At 39.5% G+C, this 27553-nt stretch overlaps 1 protein-coding gene across 3 annotated transcripts in view; it reads right to left on the bottom strand.

Annotated features, from left to right (window-relative positions):
• Positions 1 to 27553, bottom strand: part of LOC136717167 (ryanodine receptor 3) — a 146951-nt gene that overhangs the window by 46175 nt on the left and 73223 nt on the right. Inside the window, exons 23-48 of one of the 3 annotated variants that reach the window (XM_066694653.1) lie at positions 26779 to 26862; positions 26342 to 26501; positions 24198 to 24345; positions 23755 to 23960; positions 23306 to 23480; positions 22924 to 23132; positions 22429 to 22628; positions 22070 to 22142; positions 21733 to 21893; positions 21324 to 21489; positions 20650 to 20736; positions 20212 to 20438; positions 18950 to 19754; positions 18577 to 18777; positions 17839 to 17941; positions 14871 to 15008; positions 9418 to 9691; positions 9211 to 9325; positions 7676 to 7808; positions 5791 to 5894; positions 5295 to 5430; positions 3559 to 3745; positions 3229 to 3337; positions 2074 to 2194; positions 1574 to 1743; positions 55 to 302 (exon numbers count right to left, since the gene is read on the bottom strand). In XM_066694653.1, coding sequence (XP_066550750.1) covers positions 55 to 302; positions 1574 to 1743; positions 2074 to 2194; positions 3229 to 3337; positions 3559 to 3745; positions 5295 to 5430; positions 5791 to 5894; positions 7676 to 7808; positions 9211 to 9325; positions 9418 to 9691; positions 14871 to 15008; positions 17839 to 17941; positions 18577 to 18777; positions 18950 to 19754; positions 20212 to 20438; positions 20650 to 20736; positions 21324 to 21489; positions 21733 to 21893; positions 22070 to 22142; positions 22429 to 22628; positions 22924 to 23132; positions 23306 to 23480; positions 23755 to 23960; positions 24198 to 24345; positions 26342 to 26501; positions 26779 to 26862 — 4740 coding nt within the window. The remainder of the gene's footprint in view (positions 1 to 54; positions 303 to 1573; positions 1744 to 2073; positions 2195 to 3228; positions 3338 to 3558; positions 3746 to 5294; positions 5431 to 5790; positions 5895 to 7675; positions 7809 to 9210; positions 9326 to 9417; positions 9692 to 14870; positions 15009 to 17838; positions 17942 to 18576; positions 18778 to 18949; positions 19755 to 20211; positions 20439 to 20649; positions 20737 to 21323; positions 21490 to 21732; positions 21894 to 22069; positions 22143 to 22428; positions 22629 to 22923; positions 23133 to 23305; positions 23481 to 23754; positions 23961 to 24197; positions 24346 to 26341; positions 26502 to 26778; positions 26863 to 27553) is intronic. The other 2 variants (XM_066694654.1, XM_066694655.1) reach the window with 2 other exon arrangements.

Here is a 27553-nt window from a genome sequence, read left to right as displayed (position 1 = left end):
CACTCGTAGAATCCCCCAATAATGACCGAAATGCATGGCGTTGAACATCCTTACCTACAAATGGAGAGCAGGCATTCTTCGATGGCGTCTCTCTGGGCCTTGGTGAGCGAGCGGCCCTTGGAGAGACGGTAGATGGTGTGGAGGGTGGAGTCTATGAGAGCAGCGTAGTGTTCGGTGCCCTCAAACTGCGAGGCACAGCGGGTGAGCAGGGGCAGCACAGCCGAGCAGATGTATCTGTTCATAGCAAGGGCGGTTTCGGTCGTGCTCAGTGCTTCCTGGGTGACGGGAAGAAGACAGCTCTTCTTAGAAAAATACAAAAAATAACAATAATAATTGCATGCATACTATACATAAAAGGATTATCAGCCAGACAAGTATACAAGACAGACAAGTAGACAAGAGCATGTTGTAACGTGGTGACGAGACATTTTGAGGCCAAAAATCGATGCCTTCTGGGGCTCCTGTGTGTCTCGTCTAGTGGAAGATGATCCACCACAGATGATTGAGACCCCAGGTTTGCTTGGCAACTGATTGGGAATACCAAGGGCTGGTCTTGTTGTGAACCCCAGCTGCCTGTTGCTACAACAGTGACCAGAACCAGTGGAGGCTGCATCCATAACACACTCCACTATAAGAGACATGAAGCTTTTGACAGCACCAGCCTATGACCCTTCCACATCTGTGCAAGGGTGCACAAGCACAGCAAGTCGTAGAGCAATAAGCAATACCAAATTAGGGAAAAGAAAATGGGTTTCAATAATTGCAAGATCTATTTTTTATTCGTTTTCATTGCAAAGCCTAGTGTTGAAATTTCAGTGTCACCCAGCCACCGCAGACGGAATAGTTTCCCTTACGTGTGAGCCTTTCGTTTAACATTTATTTGTTAAATGTTATATCAAATCTTAGATTGTGATCCAACAGCTTTCATCACGCAAAACAGGAATACACATCTGATTTGAATTACAGCAGTTGGTGTATTTGTGTTATTTTTAGCTGTTGTCACATTAAGGCAGCAGATCATATTTGATTGCTGCTGGGCGCTGTCTGAGAGAAGTCCAAAATAAGCATAGCTGTGGAGATGCCTTCCCTTATCAAGGGTAGGCAGGGGGGCTGTGGCGGATGGAGGAAACACAAATGTCAAAATCCTCAAAATAAATCACTTGCTCATCTTCAAGATATGTTACAGAAGCATTAATAAAATCGGTCCAATAAAAAACATAATAATAATGCAATAATAACATAATGTATATCCACCAATTCACTATATATATATATATATATATATATATATATATATATATATATATATATATATATATATATATATATATATATTTTTTTTTTTTTAACTATTTAATTGTCCCAACGGGAATGATCTTTAAATATGAGAATATAATTGAATTGCAATAGTCTCTGATTTCCAATAGCGTAAGCAACACCAAATAACCCAGCCAGTTATCTGGTCTTCAGACCAAGTTCAGTGCCCATGTGGGGTTAAGGCAATACACTTCCCATGCTAAAGACTATAAAAGCAACCAGACACACAAAAACAGCAGCAATGTTGTTGACTCACTGTGTCCAGGGAGGCAGATGCCCGCAGGTCAGGCAGAAAGCCAACCTCCAGCAGGTGGAGTAAGAAGCTTTGGTCCTCGACACCATAAACACGGTCCAAGAACAGCACCATGGGGGCTTTATGGTCCGGACAGAAAGAGGCGGACATGTCCGGCTCCACCACAGTGCCATCTAGGATCAGAGAGAGAGATGGACAGAGAGTACTGTCAATAATAAACAAACTAACAAAAAATAAACACAATATAGCTTCAGCTACTGCTGTTATTCTATTCAAAGCTTATCCAAATATTATTCTAAAGGGAGTTCTTAAAATGAAGTTTCACTGTTGTGGGAGGTAGAATTTTAGAGTGCAATAACCACTTTAGTAAATAATGGCCTATATTTTAGTGGCCTACATTATTTATGGCGATTCCAAGCAATCTCCACAGAATTAGTCTTTCTGAGAGCAGCCAAGGGCATCTGAGAAACCGCTTTTAATCAACCCACAGTCAGGAGTCATACCTTTATTCACAGTTGGCATTTTGAGTGGTATACTGATGCTGCCAACCAGGTCCTCTGTGGGCACAAGGGAGCGCAAAATAGCTCGAATCCTCAGAGCTTCACCTTTGCCTTTGTTGATCAGCTGATGGACAAGAAGAATATATATTAAAAAAACAATTCACAATTCAGATGAACGTTCAAACTTGAAGACTCAGAAGTAGAATAAGGAGTGCAATATCTTTATGATATATTCACAGTGCAGGACAGCACAGTATTCAAAAGCAACTCGGGAGATCTCATCCCAATATCAGTGTTGTGTAATAACATAAATCACTACCACACTGCTTGACAATACATCTCTCTAATACTCCCCGTGTTATTTATGGTAATATTGCTTTGACCTTTTGTAAAGTTGTAGAAATATTTTTTGAAAGTAAACACTCAGAAATGATTTGAAAGTTTTATATTAAAATTAAGTTTAAGCAAAAATAGAAAAATGGTGCCCTTAACTGTATTCTTTTAAAGTGAATTTTGATGCAATACATTACATTACACTTTTTTACTGTGAACTTCGATTGATATTTGATATCTGTAAACGTCAAACTTGACAATCAAGTCGCATAACAAAGCATTTAACCCTCTTAACAGGAAATAATACTAAATAAGCTAACTAATATCAACTCAATTCTTGATGTATCGATTATATTTGTGTTGTTTTCAATTACGGAATGGAAATGGTGTGGAAATTGCTTAGACTTTTTAAATGAAATCTTAAAGCAATCTTTTGCAATCTTAAAGCAAAGCCAGTAATCAAACATACTGACTATACCCATTACTGTACATTTTTAAATAAAGTATCAATGGCTGCTCACAACGTACAGCTGAATAATGACGTTTACTGTGGAGAATGTTAACAAGAAACAAACAAGAAATCTTAAAGCTTAGGTAACAGCTGTTCGGCTCATGCCCATGTTATTTTCATCTTAATACTCTAAAAAAAAAAAGTGAATTCAAAACCAGGAGAGATGGCAAAGATGCAGACCAGCTATAAGCTCTCCTGGTTGACTTGTGATCCACATACTGGGGGTACTATGAGTCTAGATTAATTATACATGGAAGCCCAGATGGTTATAATGAATCTGACTGTTTCATGCAGTCCTCTTTTATGTAACTCACATGCATCTCTGGCGCACAACGTCCCAGCAAGTCAATGAGAGCAGAGTAGAAGGACATGATGGCATTGCCCATGTGCACGATCTCCTCCTCTTCTTCTTCCTCCCCAGATCTACACAAAAGCAAGAGCATTACAATGCTGGGGAACTGAACTTATGAGTGGAACAAAAACAAGAAAGACATTCTGATGTTATCTGAGCTAGAATTGCTTAAATAACCACAGGAGTGTATGTATCAGCCCATATTAAACCCACTGCTGGATGAACACACGGTTGCATCCTCCAGGCGATGCCAGGTGAGTGAACCATTTTGAGTCAGTAATGGATTTCTTACGCGCTGCGGTGGAAACCCTGTGGGGCGGGGGGCACATCCAGGGCGGGGTTCTCGGAGATCTTGATGGCCTCCTTAATGGCGGCCAGCAGACCGTTCCCCCCCTCGCCACGGAGAGCTGGGCCGAAGCACTCAGGACGCCGGATCAGCAGCTTGACCACCACGCTGGAGTTCTCCTCCACGCTTTCACCTGGGAGGAGCAAACGAGTAACACCATATCACAATAACCAAGGAAACTCCACTACAGCAGACCCAGAGAGGACGCTTAAAGTATCTCTCACATAACAACCTAAAACTGGAAAGTTAAGGACAAACATAATAAGAAACCCTAGTGGTTTCCCAGTTCTGTTGTTGTTGTCTTTTGCGTTGTATTAAGATGTGAATCTATGTTTGAATATATATATATAAAAAACATGAGCAATGAATACACCTTCCTGTTAGCCCAATAATTAAGTGTGGATTTCCAGTTAACTCTGATGGTTTTAAAGCTGTATTTTAGTAAAAATACTATTTTACATTCAGTTGGAAACATGAAAGACAAGAAGTTCTATTTTTTCTATAAAAAGAATTGCAGTACAAATTAAATGTATTCACTTCTAAATGTACTACACCACAAAACCTGCAGCTACTGAGTTCCCTGAAGTCTGTATTCAAAGCAACATAATCAAGAGCCCTTCTCCAGAGAGCAAATATGTGTCCTTCAGCACAGCCCGAGGTCCTGACACAAACGTGGGCTGTGACTGCTGAGAATTCAAACATACCCAGCCTGTCGATCTACTGCTCCTGCTTGTGAGAACAGTAAACAAGTCATTCAATTTGAACTGGATTGTTTCTGAGCGGTTTACACCCCCAGTGTTTTTAGTTCACAGGAATGCATCTTGTCTCTTGTATAGATCATTCTATTTGTATAAGAGGAAATGTAAATTCACAGATAGTAGATTAAAGATAATTCAATCAAATAGTCATTGCAAAGCAATTGCTGAATTGTAAAATGATTTGAAGAACATACCTGCATTTGTTTTAAATAATAGACTATACAATAATAAGAAATGTTAAATGTGAGCAATTCAGCCACATTTGTCATTTTCAATGCTATACTCTTGATTTCCAAGTGTGACCTCTAGTCCTTGTTTGTCCCCTCACAAAATCTGTGATTCAAGATGCTCCAATCCTTTAACCTGTCTTGTTTATTACATTCCTTTGCAACTGGGAGGATGTAATTAACTTTATCCAGACCGGACAAACACTAGACAGACTATGACTAATGTAAGAGTTATTAAGAATGATGTGATTTTCATACCATGCTTACACTTGACAATGATAATGAATGCAACTCTGAAAGGAAGATTGCCTTGCCCATGCTAATGCACCAGGCACTGATAGCTGTTCTAGGCTCGGGGTGCAGAAAATTAGCTCCCTGCTAAGAAGGCAATGAAGAAGCATCTAGTTGAACAGCAAAATAACGTATCAGAGGAGAAGCCAATAGCTGCGACATTTTACAGGAACTATCGTGTTTTTTAAATACACATGGGTCTGGTTTCACAAGGGCCTTCTGAAAGACAATGCCACATTACCCTTACATTTAGTACTTAATCAACCATGTTGTGTCATCCAGTTTGGTCGCTTCAAAAGTCATAAAAGTCATGGCTGGTCTAAACGAAAAAGTCAATGTCTGCTTAGGGTGCTAAGGGATCACGTTCCAATTTAGCAATAAATACATCAAATACATTGGGACGTACCATTGACAAAGACTGCAAAGCGGAGGAAAGACAGATAGCGCTCTCCTTCGATGGGATTCCACCCAATGTCTGGGTATCCCTTGGCCAGGAGCATCGGGCAGCTCTGGAGTCCACAGGCAGCCAAGTAAGTCACCACCTGCCAAAACACAAATGCTCTGTCAGACATCTAACTCACTTACAGAGGAGACATTGTGAAGATTAGCTTTGAGTGTGTCAAGCAACACTAAAAAAGTTAGAAAATCTATTCATTACAGGAGAGAACACAAGTGTAATTTTAGCAAAAAAAAAAAAAAGTCTTTACCTCCAAATAAAATCTCACAGTAGTACAATATTACAAATTACAATTTTTTGTATAAATGATGTGGTAAGGGTCTGCACATTCAGTCCAAGAATGCTATGGACTAATCTATATCTTTACCACATTATGTTTTAATCTATGTGAAGATTGCTCCAAATGACACTCTCAAGTCTCTTTGGAAAAGTCTTTAAATGTCACCTTCTCTAGATCGGGCTCCTCCAGTGCCAGTGCAAGCCCGTTGTTGTCCATCACTGAAGCTGCTGCCACGTCCAAGGGGGTGGAGCCTCTCATAGAGGGAGATGCTGCAAACACACACACGCACACACAGCAGACAATCCGGTCAGACATGGGTTCAGGTACAATCAGTTGCCTTTGTCTTTCTTGACAGAAAAGTGAAACTCTAATAAGCGTAGATTACTGCTATAAGAATTCTTCATTCAACTTGAAGTTCATAATGATTTAAGTATTAAAAAAAAGGTTGGCATGTATGGTATTTTTTATCTAAACACCAGAGGGCAGCATTTACATTCACAATCGTTTGGATCCCTGTTCTTCAAAAGAGCTGCAGAAACCTAATATTCAAATGTATTTGGACATGCTTCTCTGAACTGTATTCATTTTATCCCTCACGATGGATCTGTTCATAGTGCAGTTGCAATATTCTTAGGAAATTCCTGATAAACAGCATGATAGCGCTAAACTTTCTGTCCCCTTTTCAGCCTCCTAATTTAACCAATATATATACTCGGCTTTCTATGAAAATACGGATAGCCGTTTCTGTTGTGTAGAAAAAATAATTCTACATATTACCTTAAAATACTTATGTTAAACAATTTATAATACATATTTCAAACTAAATATACATAAATGAAGCACATTATATTGAAAAACGTCAATTCAGTGGCATAAATTGTGAGGCAAAAATGTATTGCTTCCAAGACTGAACAGCAGGGTGAATTTGTTTTTTTCCTTTACCCTATTGAACAACCTGCATCCTGATCCCTGGAGAAAGGCTGAACATCTGGAGTCTGCGCTCTTCGATGCAGCGTGACGCTCTCGCCTGTGCAGGTGTTCCCAGCAGCAGGTGCTGTTCATCACTTTGTCTATTGCTATTCTTGCCAAAATACTCTTTGAGCCCCCCGCCCCACACACTTCTTCCCTCACTCAGGCTCTACTCACAAGCATTTTTCCTGCCTCCCCTCCCCCCCACCTTGATCTCCTTCAGGATACAGAGTGATTTCCAGTCAGGACACACTGTACTTCCATCTGCTCAGCCCCCTCCGATGTGTTCACTCGTTATGCGACTGGAGTCCATTAGTGCAAGTACCGTTAATTATAGTGTCACTGTATCATTTCCCCAGATGCCTCTAGAAAGCTTATGGTTTTATTTATTGACTTGTTTTTTTGTTGTACATTGTTCAGGTTGCAAATTGAATGACTGTCACTTTTTAGGTCAACAATGACACTAACACAGTTATGATGATGTTTTGAAATAGGTTTCCTTGCAGTATAATATACTGGGAAAACAGTGACGATTCAAAACACTAGGTGGCTGCATATTTCAGCTCTTATAATGCTTTTTTTTTTAAATTATTATTATTATTTTTTTTACTATAATTAACTTAATAAATACATTAAATAAACTATAATCTATATATAATATATATATATATATAATCTATAATCTGTTCAATGCTGTCTTATAAATTGCTTCTGCTCCTGTTAAAAGCGTAGCCTATACAGCAGTAACAGCAGTTCCCTTGTGTTCAATGATGAAAGGATAAGAGTAATGCACTTATTGGAAAGAGAATTTGGAATTAACAAAAGCTATTTCCTTCGTATCGATGACAGGCTAATACATTGAATGGTTAATAGAATTAGATAAAGGAGCTCTTTTAAATTCGGTCAATTGGTTAGCAGTTGGGAAAGTGAGACTTCTGAACCCAATTATGTATGGGTGTATTGCTTATAATCAAAGCTATACTATACTATACTATATGAGGTCTCTGTTTTGTTACACTTTTGCACTCACTTATTTCAAGGTGTACTGTACCAGTGTCTCAGGGTGCTCAGTACCACATACCCAGGCCCACGCTGCTATTCTCCAGAAGGTAGCTGAGATGATCAAACATGGCCTTCTGATTCTGACGGCTGATACGGCAAAAGTAGCACAAGAATCTGCAGCAGCTTGCCACCATCTTAGGAAATGCAATCTCCTGTAAGGCAAGTAAAAAGAAAACCAAGTATGAATGTCAACATCCAGCAGGTAGGTGCTATACGCATGAAGGTTGGTATGGATGTCCACTTCATCTCCTGTGAAGAAAGTTCAAGCTATACATAGGTTAACCCATATTACCTTTGTTGTCCTTTGGAATAAAAGGCGCTATAAAATGTCAAGGAATTATCATTATTCCTCTTCTTATTACAGTCACGTTATGACTAATGTCTTGGTTCTTAAAACCCAGCACACCTGCATGACTTAAATGTATTCTATTGTAATCATTAAAACATTATTACTACTCCCTTGTATTGGACTTGGTGCTACTGCACCATAACAGTGAAACATGAAAGTTACAAGCTCCTGTTTCTACTGGAGGTGAAGTTGCTTTTTTAAAGCCCTAAAGTGAGCAAGACCTGAAAATGTAATTCATTACATTTTGACAGCACAATGGTCAGGCTAATAATGGAGAACGTGATTATTGTGGGACAGCTGGTATTCAGAAAACGCATAGTGTGTAGTGGTATAAATGACACTGTAATTATGTAATCAATCCTAATGCGAGTATCACCAATTATATCAATTTGGAAGTGTATCTGACAGAAATGCAATGGTATTTTGCTGACTGTGACAATATTTTTGAACTAGTGAATAATTATTATAAGGATTGCTTAGTAAATCAGTGAGGAAACCATCCCTTGTATAAAAAAATATAATTATACACTGTTATACACAATTATTAACATATTAATTCCTCCACTTATTCTTATTAGCCGTAAGTGCATAGATCAGTCGATTTTAAACACCAAATGGAAAATAAACCATTCAAATTACTTAAGAAAAACATCATAGAATTATAACTTGTCTTGGTGAAAAACAAAGCATTTAAGGACAAATTACCTTACATAACATAAAATTCTTGCACTTTGTATTGCACTTATGTTGTAAGTCACCCTGGATAAGGGCGTCTGCCAAGAAAAAAAAATAATAATAATAAAAAATAATAAATAAAAAAATAATAATAAAAAAAAAAAATAAAAAAAAAAAAAAAATAATAATAATAATAATAATAATAATAATAATAATGGCATTCACGTCAGAGCAGAAACTGACCCTATTTAACTAGATTACTCACACAAAAAATATCTAAATACGTAAACTGAAGGCAAAAGTAGATTTTCTTGATTTCTGAGTTTAATAACTTTCTGTTTAGTGACATGAAGAAAAAAAAAATGCATAAAAGCTAACAATGTGTCCAAAGGAGTTATTGACTTCCTGTTGTTGTGCTCTCAAACAGAATTAGGATCTATCCTCTTTGTGTACAAGATTAGACACAAATACACTGATAGAACTTGGCAACATGCCATCCCTGTGCATATTTCTACGGTACATGAAATTACCTGAGACTTGTCTCCTCCAAGGACATTAACCATCACTTCCATGACTGTCTCGTGCATGCCAAGTACTCTCATCAGGTTGGGATGCTGGTAGAACACTTTGTTGTTCATGATATCCCTACAAAAAGAACAGGAAGGAGTGTGAAAGAGTATCCAACCTCATTACACAAGAAAAACATGAACAACCCACAGAAAAGTAAGGCAACCTACCCCAGACCATTGATCATCAGCTGCTCCTCTTCACTGCCCATGCGGACGCTGAGCAGGGAGCGGATCTGGCCCAGTGAGGCCAGCAGGTTGATGGTGTCCTGCACCGAGGCGGCGCTGATGGTGTAGCTCTTCCTCATGGCGCGCAGCAGCTCCCCGATGCTGTCGTACTGCCGTCGTAGCAGGCTAAACATTACCCGCACCAGCTCAGGGTCCTGGAGACGGCACTCCTGGGCCCAGCTCACCATCGTCTGCGAGATCAGCTCCTTCAGGTTTGCTGCAAGGGAGCGGAAGCAAGATGTTTAATGAGAGGAAGAATCGAAGGACACCACATTGAATTATTTAATCACAATGAGTCACAGTTATATCTGAGATACAAGATTACTGCAAATGGAGGGAATGGAAAAGCTGAAGTATGCTCTAGGACTGTTCAATAAGGCCACCTTTCGCTTTGTGTCCATCTATAGCTCCAGTAAGAAGTGGGTGAAATATGATTGAATCAGTTCACATAAAGGCAAGGAATGGAAAGTTAAAGGATCTCAATTCAGGGAAAGTGTTTGGCTCCGAGATCAGGTCTGTAGGGCTGTAAAAGTTAAACGCGTGTTTTCGTACTCTGATGAAAATGCAGTTTTGTCAATCTAGTTCAACATTCCATTCTAAACCCTCAAAACATGTCAGGGTTCCAACATGTTTCCATGTACATTTCTGGCTATTATTTGTAACTAATTCATCAGTGATGCCTACTGAAATACTTAACACATGTAGTGTGGTAAAAACAAAAATTCAAAATGCTAATAAGGTCACAAACTGTTCTGCTTTTACATGTCATTGAAGACACTGATTGATAATTACAGACTGGGGTCACAGTGAGGGAACAGCGAGACCACATGTGAAGATCCAAGCCATGCTGTCAGCAAGCATTAACATAAGACACCTTGTGTAAATATCCAAACATGTATACATTTTTTTTTAAATAAAAGCAAGATGTCTTGGTGCATATGCAGCACATTGTGTCAATTTGGTTAAGATCAGAAATAACCTTTGCTCTCTCCCATTGATTATCATCCTAATCCATTTAACCACTCTATTTTAAGAAAGTTCTGTTCTGTTCTTTGCTGTCAGTCCATACAGCAGCTGTACTACCCTACACTCTTCATGAAACAACTGCGGCGTTGGTGTAGGGTAGAATCTTTTGAAAAAATATCCCTTTATTTTGAGAATATGTAATTGCGTGAACAGAGGTAGCAGATACATTGTTCTCTCTTTTCTTCAACTGTACCTGACCCAGTTGTCTGGACAGTTACTATGAATGTAAACCTCAGCGGTTCATTAAAGTTAAATCAATATGCTGGTGTCAGTCAGCAGATATGTTTGCTGAACCACAGAGGAATTAGATTGAGTTTAAAATGGAGGAATTTCAATATCATTGATTTTTTTTTCCCCCCCAACTGGAGTACATACAAGATTACATATTTACAGGCCTCTTGTGAGTGAACCCATTGGGGCACCTTTTTGCTGGTTTATAATTGGACATTTACCCACCAGTGCATTTACAGTACTGGTGTAATTCATCAGCTTTGACAGATTATAGCCACTGACTGTTCTGGTCAATTATATCCAATATGCTGGATGGCTGAGGGGATGAAAAAAGTATGTTGCAAAGTACAACTTTATTCCCCAGCTTAAAAACACAATGTGCATAGATTTTATATTTACATATTCTTGCATCTACATGGTGATCATGTTGAGAAGAATTTCAATGTTGTTCTTATAATAAAGATCAACATAGCTCTATAGCTCTACAGGCTTCACTGAATCATGGGATATTTTATTATTTTAAAGGTGCACTATTAGTAACTAAAAAATAAAAGCCACACTTGCACAATAGTGTAACAGTGGAACAATTTAATCCGATAAGTTATTTATGTAAAATTAAACATATCCTTTATTTCCCTAAATGTCTGTCAAGATATTTCTTTATAAAATCATACAGGGAAAAATAAATCTTACATGGTAGATATTACTATAGCAATGAATGGATAACAATCAAAAGCATTTCCACCTCCAGAAGAACTACAAATAGTGACAGGTAATTATTTTCTCTTAAAAACAAAAACAAAAAAAACAAAAAAGTTTTATAAACACATAGGAAATTCCCTTACTGAATGTCATTAGTGAGATACTATATGAGAACGTATGGGGACACATAACATACACCAGAACTGTCCACGGTTCATATTCTGGGCCATAAATAATGCCTTTATAGTTGCTTTGACTGACTGAGTCCCCACCAATTAGACAGGGCAGCATTCTTGCTCTCTGCAAATACTCCGGGGACAGAAACAGGTGGTAGCTGCGGCTCAAGTGCCATAAACAAGGGGCTATTTTTTTCTTATAAAATGCGTTGGTTATTGTAATTCGAAACCCCCAAGATGCTGTAGATCACCACGTGTGGGACGGACACAGACAGCCCTGCTGACTAAGGCATCGCACAAGGAGGACTCAAGATGCAGGGCTCTATCCGACCACCCGAAAAGGAGGCTTTAATTTAGAAGTGCCTGCTTCCAGCCGAGGGCACAGCTGGTTATACCTCAAAATTTAGATTGATGAACTTTTCATGTTCTTGGCCACCAGAACGCAAAAGGCATTTTAAGTCTATTAAAAACCATGATCTTCACCAGGCTATTGTGCATTCCCTTGTGTCTCGTTATTAACTCAGAACCAATAAAGGCTGCAATATAGTGATACTGTTGATATATACATGTCAAGTGTCTGTTAAGCCAAAAGGCCTCGGCCTCGGCAAAACTGTTCGAGTAGACCGGGACCACTTCAGAGCTTTATTTTTATTTTTGCATTACAATAAATGGTGTTTATGTAGTTTTGCAGTCATTTGTTTCGAAACCATAATAAGTTGAACTTTGAGCAAGACAGTATTGTAGTTTTGTGACATAAAACATTCACAGAAGGATAACTAACTGAGCACAAATCAAAGTCCAGTTCTCATGAGCCCTATGGGAATATTTGCTGCCACCACTCTAAATTGTACTAGGTGGCATTACACATCTTTCCTACAGGCTGTTAACCACTGATAAAACTAAAACAGCAATTGACTCTGTTGACACAACTAATTAGTCTGTGACAGGTAAGTTTTTGCTCCAGAAGACTGTTTTCTGTTGCACATGCTTACAAGGTCTTTACGGTGTTAAATTTACACAAGAAGGTGGAATTCTTGAGATTGTATTGAGTATTTTAGTGCTGGGTATTTGCTATTATGTTTGTTCCTTTGTTCAATGAAGATGCAATGTAATCCAATGAGGTGAAAAACTAGCTCCCTTTTCTCTGTTTAATTGTGCAACCTGTAATGGAAACACACAAGGGGAAACACATATTGATCATATAAACTATGGCTGTATATCTGTATTCAGAGGGTCATGGCATCCTGACTTCAAAGCCATAAACCTCTCCTGTTATACATATCTGGGCTTCATTGCATGCTAGTGCAAAAACAGTGCTTTGATGGCTTGCCTACTTAATTGTGTTATTTGCGATACATTTAATATTTTTTAAACAACACAATATGATTAAAAATAAACTCCATCCAAATTGCTAAAATTCAAATTATGGGCAACAGACTTATCAGAGAAGCTTAGAACACATGCATTTTAGTCTTTAAACAGAAGCTGCTTGGTTTATTAAGAACTTGGTTTGGTTCCTTTTTTTATAAAAGGACTCTCTAACGTAGAACAAAATGAAGAAACAAATTAATCAAACCCTTCAAGATGCTGGTGAAGCAAATCATTTTTTCAGGAGCCCAGTGTAAGCACACATTTGACTGGTTGATTGGAACGATTTAAGAATACGTTTCCTCTTCGTGGAATGTGGAAATTAAAATGTAGCAAAGCCTCTGTAAATTCAGCGTGGCTCCTAGTAGCACTGTAAAACCTCAGAGGGAATCATATTAAAATAATTAATTAATACATCTTCTTTAGAGTGTTTTTCATTGGTCTTTATATTGACTTCTAGTCAAGCTCCTAGAGGAAACGGGCTAGAAAACCGAGAGATTCACACTAATTAACCCTGCATCTCTAAATGTCATGGTTTCATTTAATCGCACATCTGGGCGCATGATTTGCAGATCAATTCCTTACACACCCAATATATTTTTTAAAAACAGACAAAACATCCAAACAATATATTTTCAGTGTAATTGGGATTTACTGACATTTAGGAAGACACGGCTGTTTGCTATAACAATGATGTTACTGCTGTTTCTCACAGTCTCCCCCATTAGCAGAGAGCTCATTATTACTGCTCTGGCCTTTATTGGGAGCTCAGCACCACTCTTATTTCTGCATCTATCTAAATCATTTTTTTATGCCATTCACTGGGAGTGCACTGCAAAGAGACAAGCTTAGTTCATAATTATTTACTTACTGATAATGGAAATAAAACCACTCACAAAAAATGTGTGTATAAGCCCATTTTAAATATACAGCTTTTTAAGATATACTTATATACTTTAAGATATAAACTGCCGTCTCCAGATATAAACATGCATGTTATACATGTTAGGATGTTCTGGCTTGTGCAGGTAATATAGAAATCTCCAATAGATTTCTGATGGCTGAAACATTTTGCTGCACCATAAATAATTTAATATTTCAGTTTTCAGATGAATGTGCTTTTTAAGTTAAGTAATAGTGGTTTTGTTATTTTATTATCAGACTTTTTTCCAATCCATTTGTTCTCTTAAATATATAACAATAATTTCCAATTAATTAAATGCTTTGCATACTGCAAAGTCTGATTTCATGCTGAGATGCAAGCAATTCTTACTTATACACAATTTACACAGGATTTGCAGAAAGTGTGAGTGTATTGATGAGGAATCTGCATAGCCTTTAATTTATCCTAAAACCTGAATGCTAGAGCTCGCTTTGACAGAAAATCCAACAGCCTTACTGCAATGTTCATCCTGTAAACACACTGAACTCCTTACCCTTCAGAGCTCCTGTAGATAAATCTGGTAGAAAACCAGCAGGTGAAACGTACACTGTGGTTCTCTGTCAATACTTCTGCTTAGAAAATATATTGGGAATCTGTGCAGGAAGCATGAAGGCATATTCAATCATACTTGCTTCAATTTTACCATCAATCAGCTGTACTGTCATAAGGAGCCCTGCACAACAAAACTAGTAACAGTGCCTTTTTAAAATTCTCATGCTGAGGACACTTTTCCGGATGAAACCATCCATCAATATGTGAAAAACGTGTCATTCATTGGGGGAGGGGGCATATAACCTCTTAGTGTGATAGTATCTAATCTTTAATGAGAAGGAAGACTAGACCATGCCTGTGCATCCCAGCTGGCAATTCACTCATCACTGGAAAGGCAAGAGAGCGGGAGATTCTTCACGTGATTGTATCTGCAGGGTTATGTTACTGAACACACTTACTGGGAGCGGTTTGCTTTTCCTCGGTGGGTTCCTCCTCCTGTCTCTGCGGAGTACCCTTGATTTTGTACACGAGAGCAAGCAGGCGGCCCTTGATCGAGGTGTCCTGCTCCTGCTCCTCCCCCTCTTCATTTGGGATTCCTGTCAGGAACAATACCTGACATTTTAGCACAGTGCCCCCTCCCCCGCACCACCATTCGAGAATTCAGAAATGGCTCTAGGTTAATTGTGTATTCATTGTGTGTTCTTTTAAAATATTTGTAATATAGGTTTTCAAATGCATATTACAAATATATTATCCAAAATAGTGAAGGTATATATATATATATATACACTCACCTAAAGGATTATTAGGAACACCATACTAATACTGTGTTTGACCCCCTTTCGCCTTCAGAACTGCCTTAATTCTACGTGGCATTGATTCAACAAGGTGCTGAAAGCATTCTTTAGAAATGTTGGCCCATATTGATAGGATAGCATCTTGCAGTTGATGGAGATTTGTGGGATGCACATCCAGGGCACGAAGCTCCCGTTCCACCACATCCCAAAGATGCTCTATTGGGTTGAGATCTGGTGACTGTGGGGGCCAGTTTAGTACAGTGAACTCATTGTCATGTTCAAGAAACCAATTTGAAATGATTCGACCTTTGTGACATGGTGCATTATCCTGCTGGAAGTAGCCATCAGAGGATGGGTACATGGTGGTCATAAAGGGATGGACATGGTCAGAAACAATGCTCAGGTAGGCCGTGGCATTTAAACGATGCCCAATTGGCACTAAGGGGCCTAAAGTGTGCCAAGAAAACATCCCCCACACCATTACACCACCACCACCAGCCTGCACAGTGGTAACAAGTCATGATGGATCCATGTTCTCATTCTGTTTACGCCAAATTCTGACTCTACCATCTGAATGTCTCAACAGAAATCGAGACTCATCAGACCAGGCAACATTTTTCCAGTCTTCAACTGTCCAATTTTGGTGAGCTTGTGCAAATTGTAGCCTCTTTTTTCTATTTGTAGTGGAGATGAGTGGTACCCGGTGGGGTCTTCTGCTGTTGTAGCCCATCCGCCTCAAGGTTGTACGTGTTGTGGCTTCACAAATGCTTTGCTGCATACCTCGGTTGTAACGAGTGGTTATTTCAGTCAAAGTTGCTCTTCTATCAGCTTGAATCAGTTGGCCCATTCTCCTATGACCTCTAGGCAGTCACCCACAGGACTGCCGCATACTGGATGTTTTTCCCTTTTCACACCATTCTTTGTAAACCCTAGAAATGGTTGTACGTGAAAATCCCAGTAACTGAGCAGATTGTGAAATACTCAGACCGGCCCGTCTGGCACCAACAACCATGCCACGCTCAAAATTGCTTAAATCACCTTTCTTTCCCATTCAGACATTCAGTTTGGAGTTCAGGAGATTGTCTTGACCAGGACCACACCCCTAAATGCATTGAAGCAACTGCCATGTGATTGGTTGGTTAGATAATTGCATTAATGAGAAATTGAACAGGTGTTCCTAATAATCCTTTAGGTGAGTGTATATATATATCACTAGTAATATCATTTTGTGGGTGCTGATTATCTTTAACAAATGAGATACACAATGCTACAAGCAACTAGACACACAGTTTTGTTTGATATTTTTTATGTTCTTAACCAAATTCTATGATCCATTTCAGCTTTCACAGCTTCCACTAAAAGTCACAGCTATGGTGTACACATGTAATAATCATTAGGTTGTGCCACAAGAGTACATTAGCGAATGCACACTTGTACAAGTTTCAGTGTAATTTAACATGTCCATTTTGCTTTTGTAACAGTTACATAATAGAAAGAAAGAGCAATGTTGTTTCATAATAAGGTTTGCTAGCAGTGTTGAAGGGCAATACACAGAATAAAATATGTGTATTGATTTTTTATTTTCTTTGAGAGCATTGAATTCTGTTGATAAGATTAAAATGGAACAATTTAACACTGGGAAAAGCAGTACTCATTTGGAGACAAAACATGTAAGCTGAGATATCAGACATAATAAAAACAAAGTTTTCATTAGACTAAATATGCAAATAGTGACAAAACCCATTCAAATGTATAGTGTGTGTGTGTATTTGCTTCAATAAAAATACCTTTGTTCTCAATAAACAGATGCAATAAATTAGCTATTTAATAAATTATGAGCTTATTAATAATTTGGTCTTAAAACATTAACAGTACTGTAGATTCCCCTGGCCTATGCCTTTGCAATTATTAAATCATAAATCTGCTGGAATCCAGCACAATCAGCAAAGCCAGAAGCTGAAGCCACTAGTTAGCTTGGCAGAAAGGCTAACCTTTCCCCCTCCTTAAATTCAACTCTTGTAAGTCTGGGAGATCGGGAGCATTTTCTTTTAGCCCTAAACAGTGCTAACATGAATTGCTTTCATGAATGTTGTTATTCATTTAAGAAATGTGTTTCTTTTTTAGGTTTTAATCTCTGGAAATGATGATAGTGGAGAGATGATGTGAAACAGATTTGAAGTAAGATACCCACTTATATCCCCATTTTAGGACTTTTGGCATTTTAACTATATAATTACTGACAGTTTAGGATGAAAAATAATGTATAATGCACTCATGCTGTTTTTCACAAACAATACATACAATTAAAATGAATGTGTCTGCAGGTGGGATATACTCATGAAATAAATACATTTATTTAAATTGCAGTATAATCGGGTAAAGGCTAACAAACAAGGTACAAACGATCTTTATTATGATCAAAAACTCAGTAGCCCATATCAGTACAACCATGGTCTTTGTACTTTTAGTGGCTAAACTCTCATTAACCTATAGCTATATTTATTAAACACAAATAAATAAGGAAAAAGAGCTTTGAAATTTGAGATACAAGTATGCATTTCCTGCTTCCACTCGCTTTTACAGTACCGCTTAAAGTAAACATTAAAACAAATGCAGTGTCAGGTCGTACCACAGTGTAGGAGAAGATCGTCATGGAAGTCATAGAGTTCATGTCGAATCTCATCTGGACAAGGGCAGTCATCTCCTGCACTGAACTGCAAGAGCATGTTAATCTATATGAGAGAGAGAGAGAGAGACTGCAGTAAGACAAAAAACACCACGTGAGTATAAAGCTAAAATATTAATATTATGTTTCCTGGACTAACTATAAAAGTATATCACAAAAAAAAGAAATGAGAAAGTTGCCACCATTAAGCCAAGAAACCATCAGTAACAGTGAAGTTCAGCGAGAATAACAAGAACAATAAGGAAAATGTGTATTCATCCAAATACTACAAATCCAGAGACACAGCTGGTGCAGAATACAATGGAAGTGGGATAGTGAAGACTTCAGGGAGTAGCCAAAATCAGATAAATATTGAACAAGGTCAAATATAATAAACACCTATAATAATCTAGGACCTGAGGAAGCACGCAGAATTTCAAGATGTAAAGGAACTGCTAAGTGCTTTAAACATATTACAGATAATAATAGTATATAAAGTGCTCATGCTGCAGTTCTAGAATGTTCTAACAGCAAATTCTATGCCAGGATATAGAGACTTGATCAGTGGACATCTTTTCCTAATTTCTGATTCCTGTTGAATCTTATACTTCATACCTAAAAGGATCAAACACACAATGAGGCTTGTGCAGCACAGAAACTAGGTCCTAGAGCAGAACTAAGAGCTACGGAGAGGAGCATTACCTGTTCTTGTGGAGGTGAGCGAAACTCCCTGGTCTTTTTGGCCGTCACAGCAGCAGACATGTTGAGGGCCAGCATCAGCTCATTGTATCTGAATCTCTGATTAAACTGTAGCTTGGAAACAAAGATGTCTGAGAAAGACACGATGGCCTCCACCCTGTGTCTCAGCTCACAGTCGCAGAAGTAATGCAGGAGCTCACACATCTAGAACACACAAGTGATTAGTAAATAACTCTTCATGATACAAATCAAGGACTGTATTTTTTATTTGCAATTCACACGTGGGTCAAAGTTTTGTTAAATAGCCTAAGAATATAAGTAAATATTATTGCACTGCAATTCAGTATAATTTTTACAAATATGCCATTTAATTCACCTGGAGTTTGACTGACTCGGGTAACCTCTTCTCTAGTAGGCCCTTCATGGGCTGTTTGGCGTCTTTGGCTTCCTCTTCCCCGGCCTCCACAGCCTTCTCCTCATTACTGGTCACCTCCTCCTTCTCTTTGGTTTCCTCGGGCTCTTCCTCCTTCTGCTCCCCGAAGACATTGGGGTCGATGAGCAGCAGGATGTGTCGGACATCCTCGTCGGTCAGGACACCCATGATCAGCAGGGTGCCAATCAGCTTCAGGATGGGTACGAACTGGAACTCCACGCTACCGCCCACGGGGTCTCGAATGTGATGCCCGCCTCCTTGTACCGCCTCTGTCAGCATGCTGATGGCTTTCTCCTTCAGGGTTTCCAGAGGGATCTGGGGGCTGTGCAGCTGCTGCTCTCCTTTGGTGATGATGAAGCAGGGTGGAGAGAAGTGCAGGCGGGGCTTGAGAGAGGTGCTGAGGCCCACACCAGGCAGGGAGTGCTGTTTGGACTCATCGGGGAAGAGACGGATGCTCCTGGTCTCGTCTGTGACCGGAATGATGAATTCGTTGTTCATCATCAGCCGGGCCTCCTTGGCGGTCTCTAGGTGGATGCTGATGAGCAAGTTGTAGAAGCCCTCCCGCAGCATTCCTGACAGGTACTGGTTGTCGATGGTATAGAGGATCTGGGATTGATCCACGTGGCTGCACAGTGCATGGGCAACCCGGTTGTTGCCCAGCGCACAGAGGGCACAGTAGAGCCTGAGAGTGTGGTAGTGGAACTTTCTTAAATCTTCTTGCTCAGAAAGTTCTAGAATGTCCACACACCTGGATGTAAAGACCAAGCAAGGGGTACAGGTTAGGGTGGCCATTTTCTTCAACCTGTAAATAAGATGTGGGCCAAACATTCTAAATATTAGCCATGTACTATTTGATTAGCCATAACCGTAGTTATTCACAGTGAGTCTAAGAGTTAGATTACTTATTTGAACTTTTCCTTTTTGCACGTCCTTGGTTTCATATGACATGGCAGATGTTTATTTGTCAAGACATCGATCAAACAAAATTATATTTAATCTGTCCTCAGCTTGTTTAATGAACTGTTAAGCGGTCTAAACAACTCTTAATAGATTACCAATCAATGATGCGTAGACAGTTAAATCTGCACCTTCACATTAGGTCTCATCCACAGACAACATTGGCATTGGCAACCTTCTCTACACAACCCAGTCATTTCAGTAGCCACTACACAAAGCACAGAGCGTATTCGTGTGAGAGCGCTGACCTGTTTTCTTCTGGGATGTGCACCGCCATCATCTGCAGGGGTTCGAGGCACTGCACCACCCAACCGTGCCGCTCGCTGACCCGCGCAGTCTCCACCTTCAGGAAGGCATTGGGCATCCGGCTCCACAGCACAGAGGTGATGGTCTGCACGTCCAGGCGGGGGGGGCACTGAGGGATGGGGTTCCTGTGCTCGCTTTTGAAGATGGCTGACGACAGTGGCATGACGTTCTGTAACCACAAGACCAGACGGCACAGGTCACCAGCACATCTCAAACCACATCAAAGAAAGGAAAGCCATAAATGGGTATTGAATGCCACTTTATATCGTTTTCTGAGTTATGTTATTAATGTTTTTCTTTGTTAGAAGTTATGTATGTGTTGTGAAATACAGTATCAAACAATTCACTCCTGAAACACACTTTGAAGTACAAGAACAAACCTTCAGTTTCGAAAGCTCAAACTGGAACAGGTTGGGGCTGGTAGGCCGCACAAACACAGCAGGAAACAGCTTAGTATTTGGCTCAACCTAGAGAAGACACAGGCAAAAACAACCTTTAAATGAACAGAATGAATGAAATGCATAATCAGTGATTGAGCGAGCATCCACAAATGTTCAAGTGTTTTGCATACTTCACATCTGCTTAATTAAATCACCCGTTTCTCTCAGCGCTATTGGTTCAACATTGCTAGATTTGCCAAATGAAAGAATTAGTCACATATTGCTGCCACCAAACACTCAGCAACACCCACCTAAGACTTGATTTAATCCAACGTATTTTAAAAAGAAATGTAAGCCAAAAAATATCTCCAGAGACGCACAGATTGGTATGTGACAGCACATCACCAGGAATGCATAGTCCGTTTATTGTGTTCTATTACTGATTTCCTTAAGACACTTCAAAGCAATCCAGTGTAAATAATATAAAAAAGCAAATATACTTCTATCCCTGTAGCAAACAAGCATGTTTCAGTTTCATAGATCATCTCAAACATGTGGTCTCGCCACTCTTTCATAGATAATTTTGCATAGACTCAATTTGCAGCTGTTAAAATGCAGCCTTGCCCAAAACAGTCTTTGGCCTATTTTTAAACACCATGACCGGTCTTAGATACCTGGTAGGAGGTGCCCAGTTCTTTTCCATTGGCCATGAAGGAAACGTGTCCAGTGGCCAAGTCAATGAAGCAGCCAATTTCCAGATCCACGCTAGTGCAGCCAGAGGAATGGGAGGTACTGATGACATCACCCCCCCACACCATGTAGCAGTTACAGCGCTTCACACTGGGGGAGGAAAGAGAAGTATGAGGGATTTCTCATGCTTCAGTTATGGATCTCAGAATGTGGGCCTGATTATCAAATTCAGTTTAGTTATTTGTTTTAACCCATTCTTTCTGAATGAACTGAAGGAAAGCTAATAATGTACACTTATTGAGAATCTATACACCATTCATTATTATTATTTAATAATATAGTCATTATTATAATAGAACTGGACTCTTTCGATGCTCCTAACGGTTCTCTCACCTCTCGTGGACCCGGCCCCTCTCGTCGCCGAGGGTGACGGTGACAGTGCGGTTCTTGCTGAGGTCGAAGTTGTTGCTGTAGTAGTGGTAGTCCGGGGTGACCCAGCCCACCCACACACAGGACGGGTCCTGACCTCCAAACACCCGCACAGAGTGGTAATACTGCAGAGCCAAGAGACCAATTACTTTAATTGAAAATAAGACTAAGATTACTCTGTTTAGACCATATTGTAGTTTTTACCTCCTTAATTGTGTTATTTTTATTAAATAAGTTAGTTCATTATTGTCCTGATTATTATTTATATTAAAATAAATGTTAGTTATAGAAGTGGTAATACCGTTGTTATGTTGCCATATTCTGCTCTTCTTGAAGAACTTTCATCAATTTGTTTCTGGGATTTCAAAGGAAACCTAAAAAGAGGAACAAAATACAAAAAATGTAAAGCAATATCCTTATAGATGCAGACTGTAGATCGATTCTCCATCGAGTCAATACATCTGAGTACGAGAAGCAAAACTCTGGTGAACATAGTTTTGTTTGTTTTATAGTCTTCTGCAACTTAAAACATTAATTCCAGTCAATACTGAAGGTAAATTCAGAGTTGACTATATAAATAAATCTACTGCTTCATATTCTGTCCTGAAGCTTTCGTTTAGCATTAAGTCAGCTCAGGCATTCTTTCTCAGTTGGTGTCACCTTTGCTTTGGTTTATGGGACTCGTCGTCATGCGTGCCATCTGCCTCGGTGGTGGCTCCATTTTTGAAGGTGGAGTGGAACTCCACAGGCATGCTCAGACGGCAGTACACCATGTCAGCATTGCTGTTCTGTGTACCGAAGGTCTTGTGGGTCACCTTGAGGCATGGTGGATTGTCAACCGTTCCATCAATTCTTGTGACCTGCAAGTATTAAACAAAGAACAGGACGTATCATTGATAACGGATCTCTTTGGTCAGACATTTCCTTGATGAGATTTGCACAGTCTACCCGAACCAAGCCTGGCAGGAAACAAAGAAGTAGATTTTCTTCCCATAATTATAGTAACAATACAAGTAACAAGGTTTGACTAATAGTGAGTGTTCTATTCCATATGCATTCTGTCCATTATCTAGTCTGTCCACGATGACTACAGTAAACTGCAGAAGATAACTTCATACCTTCATTCATTTATATAAAAATAAAAGCAGAACGTACCTCAATGTGGTTGTGGTTTTTTGGCACATTGACAAAAGTAGGTAAGCGTTTGCTGAACCACATAGCCACTTCGCGGTTCATATTGACAGCAAATGGCTCAAAGCCTTCCTGAAGACCACACATTGTGTAGTATTTAAAGGTGCTAGCATCCTTTCCAAGATTCATGCGGCCAATCTGTGAGAGACCCAGGCTACACACTGGAATGAAACCTTAAAAAAATAAAAATAAAAATTGGATAAGAAACATTATGTAGCAAGGTAGTAACTCATTTAAAAAGGGAAACCACTGTATAGCACAGTTACATATGATCCTCAGATTACACACATTATACAATATCCAATCATATTCCCAAAATACTCCAGCTGGCATAGTATGTACTCACCATCTTCAACTTCGAAGTCAGCAAAACAGAGCTCGGATCCTTTGTTGGTAATGAGGATCTCTCCGTTTAAAGTGAAGATCATGGACTTGTCCTCCATGTTGATCATGCAGCCCACCACGTCTCCTGCGTGCCAGCTGCGGCCAAAGAACCGGCTCCCCTGGTGCAAACGGTGACCCTGAAAAACAGCAGCGAAACACAAGGCTCAGCTCAATCTCTTCTGAAGATTAAAGCTGACAGGACAATGACTGTATGATCCAGTTACAGTTAAAAAAGCATACAGCATGGGCTTTCCCAACTATGCCAAAAATAAAGCTAGAAAACTAACTTACACTTACATCAATGCAGGAGCCCAATAATAGAATATACAATTATTCACATGGTTTTAAGTCACATGCCAATGGTTTTCTTGGAGGGGTTGGATATTGAATGACTGAAGTGTATGAACTCACTCTGAAACCATCAAACACAAAGGCCTGGTCATCCATGCCCAGCTCCACGTCAGGCCTGCAGCCCGGCCTGGCCCAGCCAACGCGCATGTCTCCACCGGTGACCGCCTCAAACTCAAAGTACCACTTCCCCGTTGTCACTGCATAGGTCTTCTCCACACGGAAGAACCGGATCTTATCAATACTCAGCCTCTCTACAGCCTGGCCAGCTTCAGAGAAAAGATTCACACTTATTCCGCTTGTGCACACAATAATAACCTTTACAGCGAGAGGACCATAGGTGAAGATGGGAAGGGAGGTGTGGGATGCTGGGAAGAGGGTTAATTAAGGTGTCACTAGCATCTCAGTCTGAAAGACTTCTCGGAAACAGAGTAAATATTAACTTTGCAGGAAACAGCTCTCTTAGGAGTGCGATGCGCTTTGTGTTTGAACAGCTTTCTACTCACCACCCTCTTGGTCTGGAGGTTCAATGTTATATCCGTATCCAATCAGAGTTCGGATAGCCTCACGGAGGCTGTCTCGGTTTGATTTCTTTGTGCGCTCATCTAATAAAGCATATGGCACCAGACGAGGATTCCTTTTGCTTTTCAAATCCTTTTTGAAAAAATACAATAAAGCATACCGTCATGTACATATTGCTCATATTTACCTGATTCATTTAGAGAAAGTGTTGCAATTTCCTGCCACATATTGGCTGATGACTTTTTCTTAGTTTTCTCATTGCAGAAATTGTCTATTTCACAAAACTACTTTCTCAAAAGGAAATAACTACAAAATATAATTGACCACAGCTATAAAAAATGCAATGCGCGAGAAAATAATGTATACTTGTGCATACCTTAATGTTGCTCAATAGAATGTACAGTGAGGGAAAATATATTTGATCCCCTGCTGATTTTGTACATTTGCCCACTGACAAAGAAATGATCAGTCTATAATTTTAATGGTAGGTGTATTTTAACAGTGCGAGACAGAATAACAACAAAAAAATCCAGAAAAACGCATTTCAAAAAAAGTTATAAATTGATTTGCATGTTAATGGGTGAAATAAGTATTTGATCCCCTATCAATCAGCAAGATTTCTGGCTCCCAGGTGTCTTTTATACAGGTAACGAGCTGAGATTAGGAGCACTCTCTTAAAGGGAGTGCTCCTAATCTCAGCTCGTTACCTGTATAAAAGACACCTGTCCACAGAAGCAATCAATCAATCAGATTCCAAACTCCCACCATGGCCAAGACCAAAGAGCTGTCCAAGGATGTCAGGGACAAGATTGTAGACCTACACAAGGCTGGAATGGGCTACAAGACCATCGCCAAGCAGCTTGGTGGGAAGGTGACAACAGTTGGTGCGATTATTCGCAAATGGAAGAAACACAAAATAACTGTCAGTCTCCCTCGGTCTGGGGCTCCATGCAAGATCTCACCTCGTGGAGTTTCAATGATCATGAGAACGGTGAGGAATCAGCCCAGAACTACACGGGAGGATCTTGTTAATGATCTCAAGGCAGCTGGGACCATAGTCACCAAGAAAACAATTGGTAACACACTACGCCGTGAAGGACTGAAATCCTGCAGCGCCCGCAAGGTCCCCCTGCTCAAGAAAGCACATGTACAGGCCCGTCTGAAGTTTGCCAACATCTGAATGATTCAGAGGAGAACTGGGTGAAAGTGTTGTGGTCAGATGAGACCAAAATCGAGCTCTTTGGCATCAACTCACCTCGCCGTGTTTGGAGGAGGAGGAATGACCCCAAGAACACTATCCCCACCGTCAAATATGGAGGTGGAAACATTATGCTTTGGGGGTGTTTTTCTCCTAAGGGGACAGGACAACTGCACCGCATCAAAGGGACGATGGACGGGGCCATATACCGTCAAATCTTGGGTGAGAACCTCCTTCCCTCAGCCAGGGCATTGAAAATGGGTCGTGGATGGGTATTCCAGCATGACAATGACCCAAAACACACAGCCAAGGCAACAAAGGAGTGGCTCAAGAAGAAGCACATTAAGGTCCTGGAGTGGCCTAGCCAGTCTCCAGACCTTAATCCCATAGAAAATCTGTGGAGGGTGCTGAAGGTTCGAGTTGCCAAACGTCAGCCTCGAAACCTTAATGACTTGGAGAGGATCTGCAAAGAGGAGTGGGACAAAATCCCTCCTGAGATGTGTGCAAACCTTGTGGCCAACTACAAGAAACGTCTGACCTCTGTGATTGCCAACAAGGGTTTTGCCACCAAGTGCCAAGTCGAAGGGGTCAAATACTTATTTCCCTCAATTTATAAATTTTTTGAAATGCGTTTTTCTGGATTTTTTTGTTGTTATTCTGTCTTTCGCTGTTAAAATACACCTACCATTAAAATTATAGACTGATAATTTCTTTGTCAGTGGGCAAACGTACAGGGGGCAGGGGATCAAATATTTTTTCCTTCACTGTATCTTGGCAAGATAAGGCAATATAAGGAATTTACAATGTGAACATAAAGTGAGTTGAGGGGATAACAATACATCTTCAAAAATTACTCATTTTCATTTTGAAAATTATATAGACAAAGTGTTTTCTTTTCTTTTTATTTTAAAGATGGCGTTTGTGTTTTACCTGTTGAATGCCATAGGTCCATCCTTGTTTAATCCTATCCTTTGCCCACACGTTATGAGCATTTTCAGCAAGTTTATCAACTAGAACTTCCTGAGCAGGGATCAATTTCACTTCAGAAAGGTCCAGTGGCGCAGGTTTATAACCATTTGACATCATATAGCTTTAAAACAGACAACAAATTACTTTTAGATAGATAGATATAGATTAAATGTATGTAAGAATATAACATTTTAATATGCAATTCATATCAAAGTGTGCTGTGGAAAGAATGTAGTCTCTGAAGCTGATCGCAATCTTTCTTTGTTAATTATGATGTCTGTGACATAAATAAATAATCAAATTGAAGTTGCCAAATATGTGTAAATAAAAGCAAGATTTATCAATGTCACATCCAGTAATTGGCTTTTATTTATTGATTTATTTTTAAACACACTTACTTCTTCGGTAGTTTCATTTTTTTCAGATCTTCTTCAGCGTTAACATTTACTTGGACAACATGGCATCCTAAAGCCAGTAGGGTTCTGTGAGTGTTAAAAACAAGAGAAACAAAACAAAACAATATTCATATTTTATAATGGAATGAACTGCGGAAGACTGTAATGAAGATGTTTAATAAATGTTTGCATTCGAGAGTCAATTGGTGATAATTTCTTTCAAGAACCAAGGGTGCCGTACAGGATTTTCTTTTCCAGGATTAGTGATCCATTCTACATCATGAGGTATCAACTTCAAAATTATCATGAAGAGGTAAGTTTATTTTTAGAATTAAAACCTGAAGTAAGTTCTTAATCAAAATTTAAATGTTTGTGATGACATGAGATAAAATATGTCAGCAGTTTAGGTAGAGCTTCAGCCATTCAGAAACCTCTGCAGATTCACTGATCCCACTGACTTAAGGTATAATGTTGAGCTTTATTTGCAAACCACTTTTCTTGGTATAGCAACTAAACTTGATTAGCAGCCCGGAAGAAATCTTTCCATTGAGGTGGGGAACAAGACCAAGTATTGACCTTAGCCAGCTAATGTGATAGGCAAATATTTCCTTGGGAAGATAACTTGCATGCTATGTTAACACAATGAAGAGACAGCGTGAAGTAAGACCTATACTGAGCACTTGAATGTCACTGTGGTTTGGTTTAATAGCAGAAATTAATTATACACTTTTAAGCTTTCAATGTAATCAAAACTGCTTTTTTCCCCCCTCAAGATTTT

The sequence above is a fragment of the Amia ocellicauda genome, chromosome 21, assembly GCF_036373705.1.
Source record: "Amia ocellicauda isolate fAmiCal2 chromosome 21, fAmiCal2.hap1, whole genome shotgun sequence".
Lineage (NCBI taxonomy): Eukaryota > Metazoa > Chordata > Actinopteri > Amiiformes > Amiidae > Amia > Amia ocellicauda.
The sequence above is the reverse complement of the archived record's forward strand: the minus strand, read 5'-3'. Positions and strand labels throughout refer to the sequence as shown.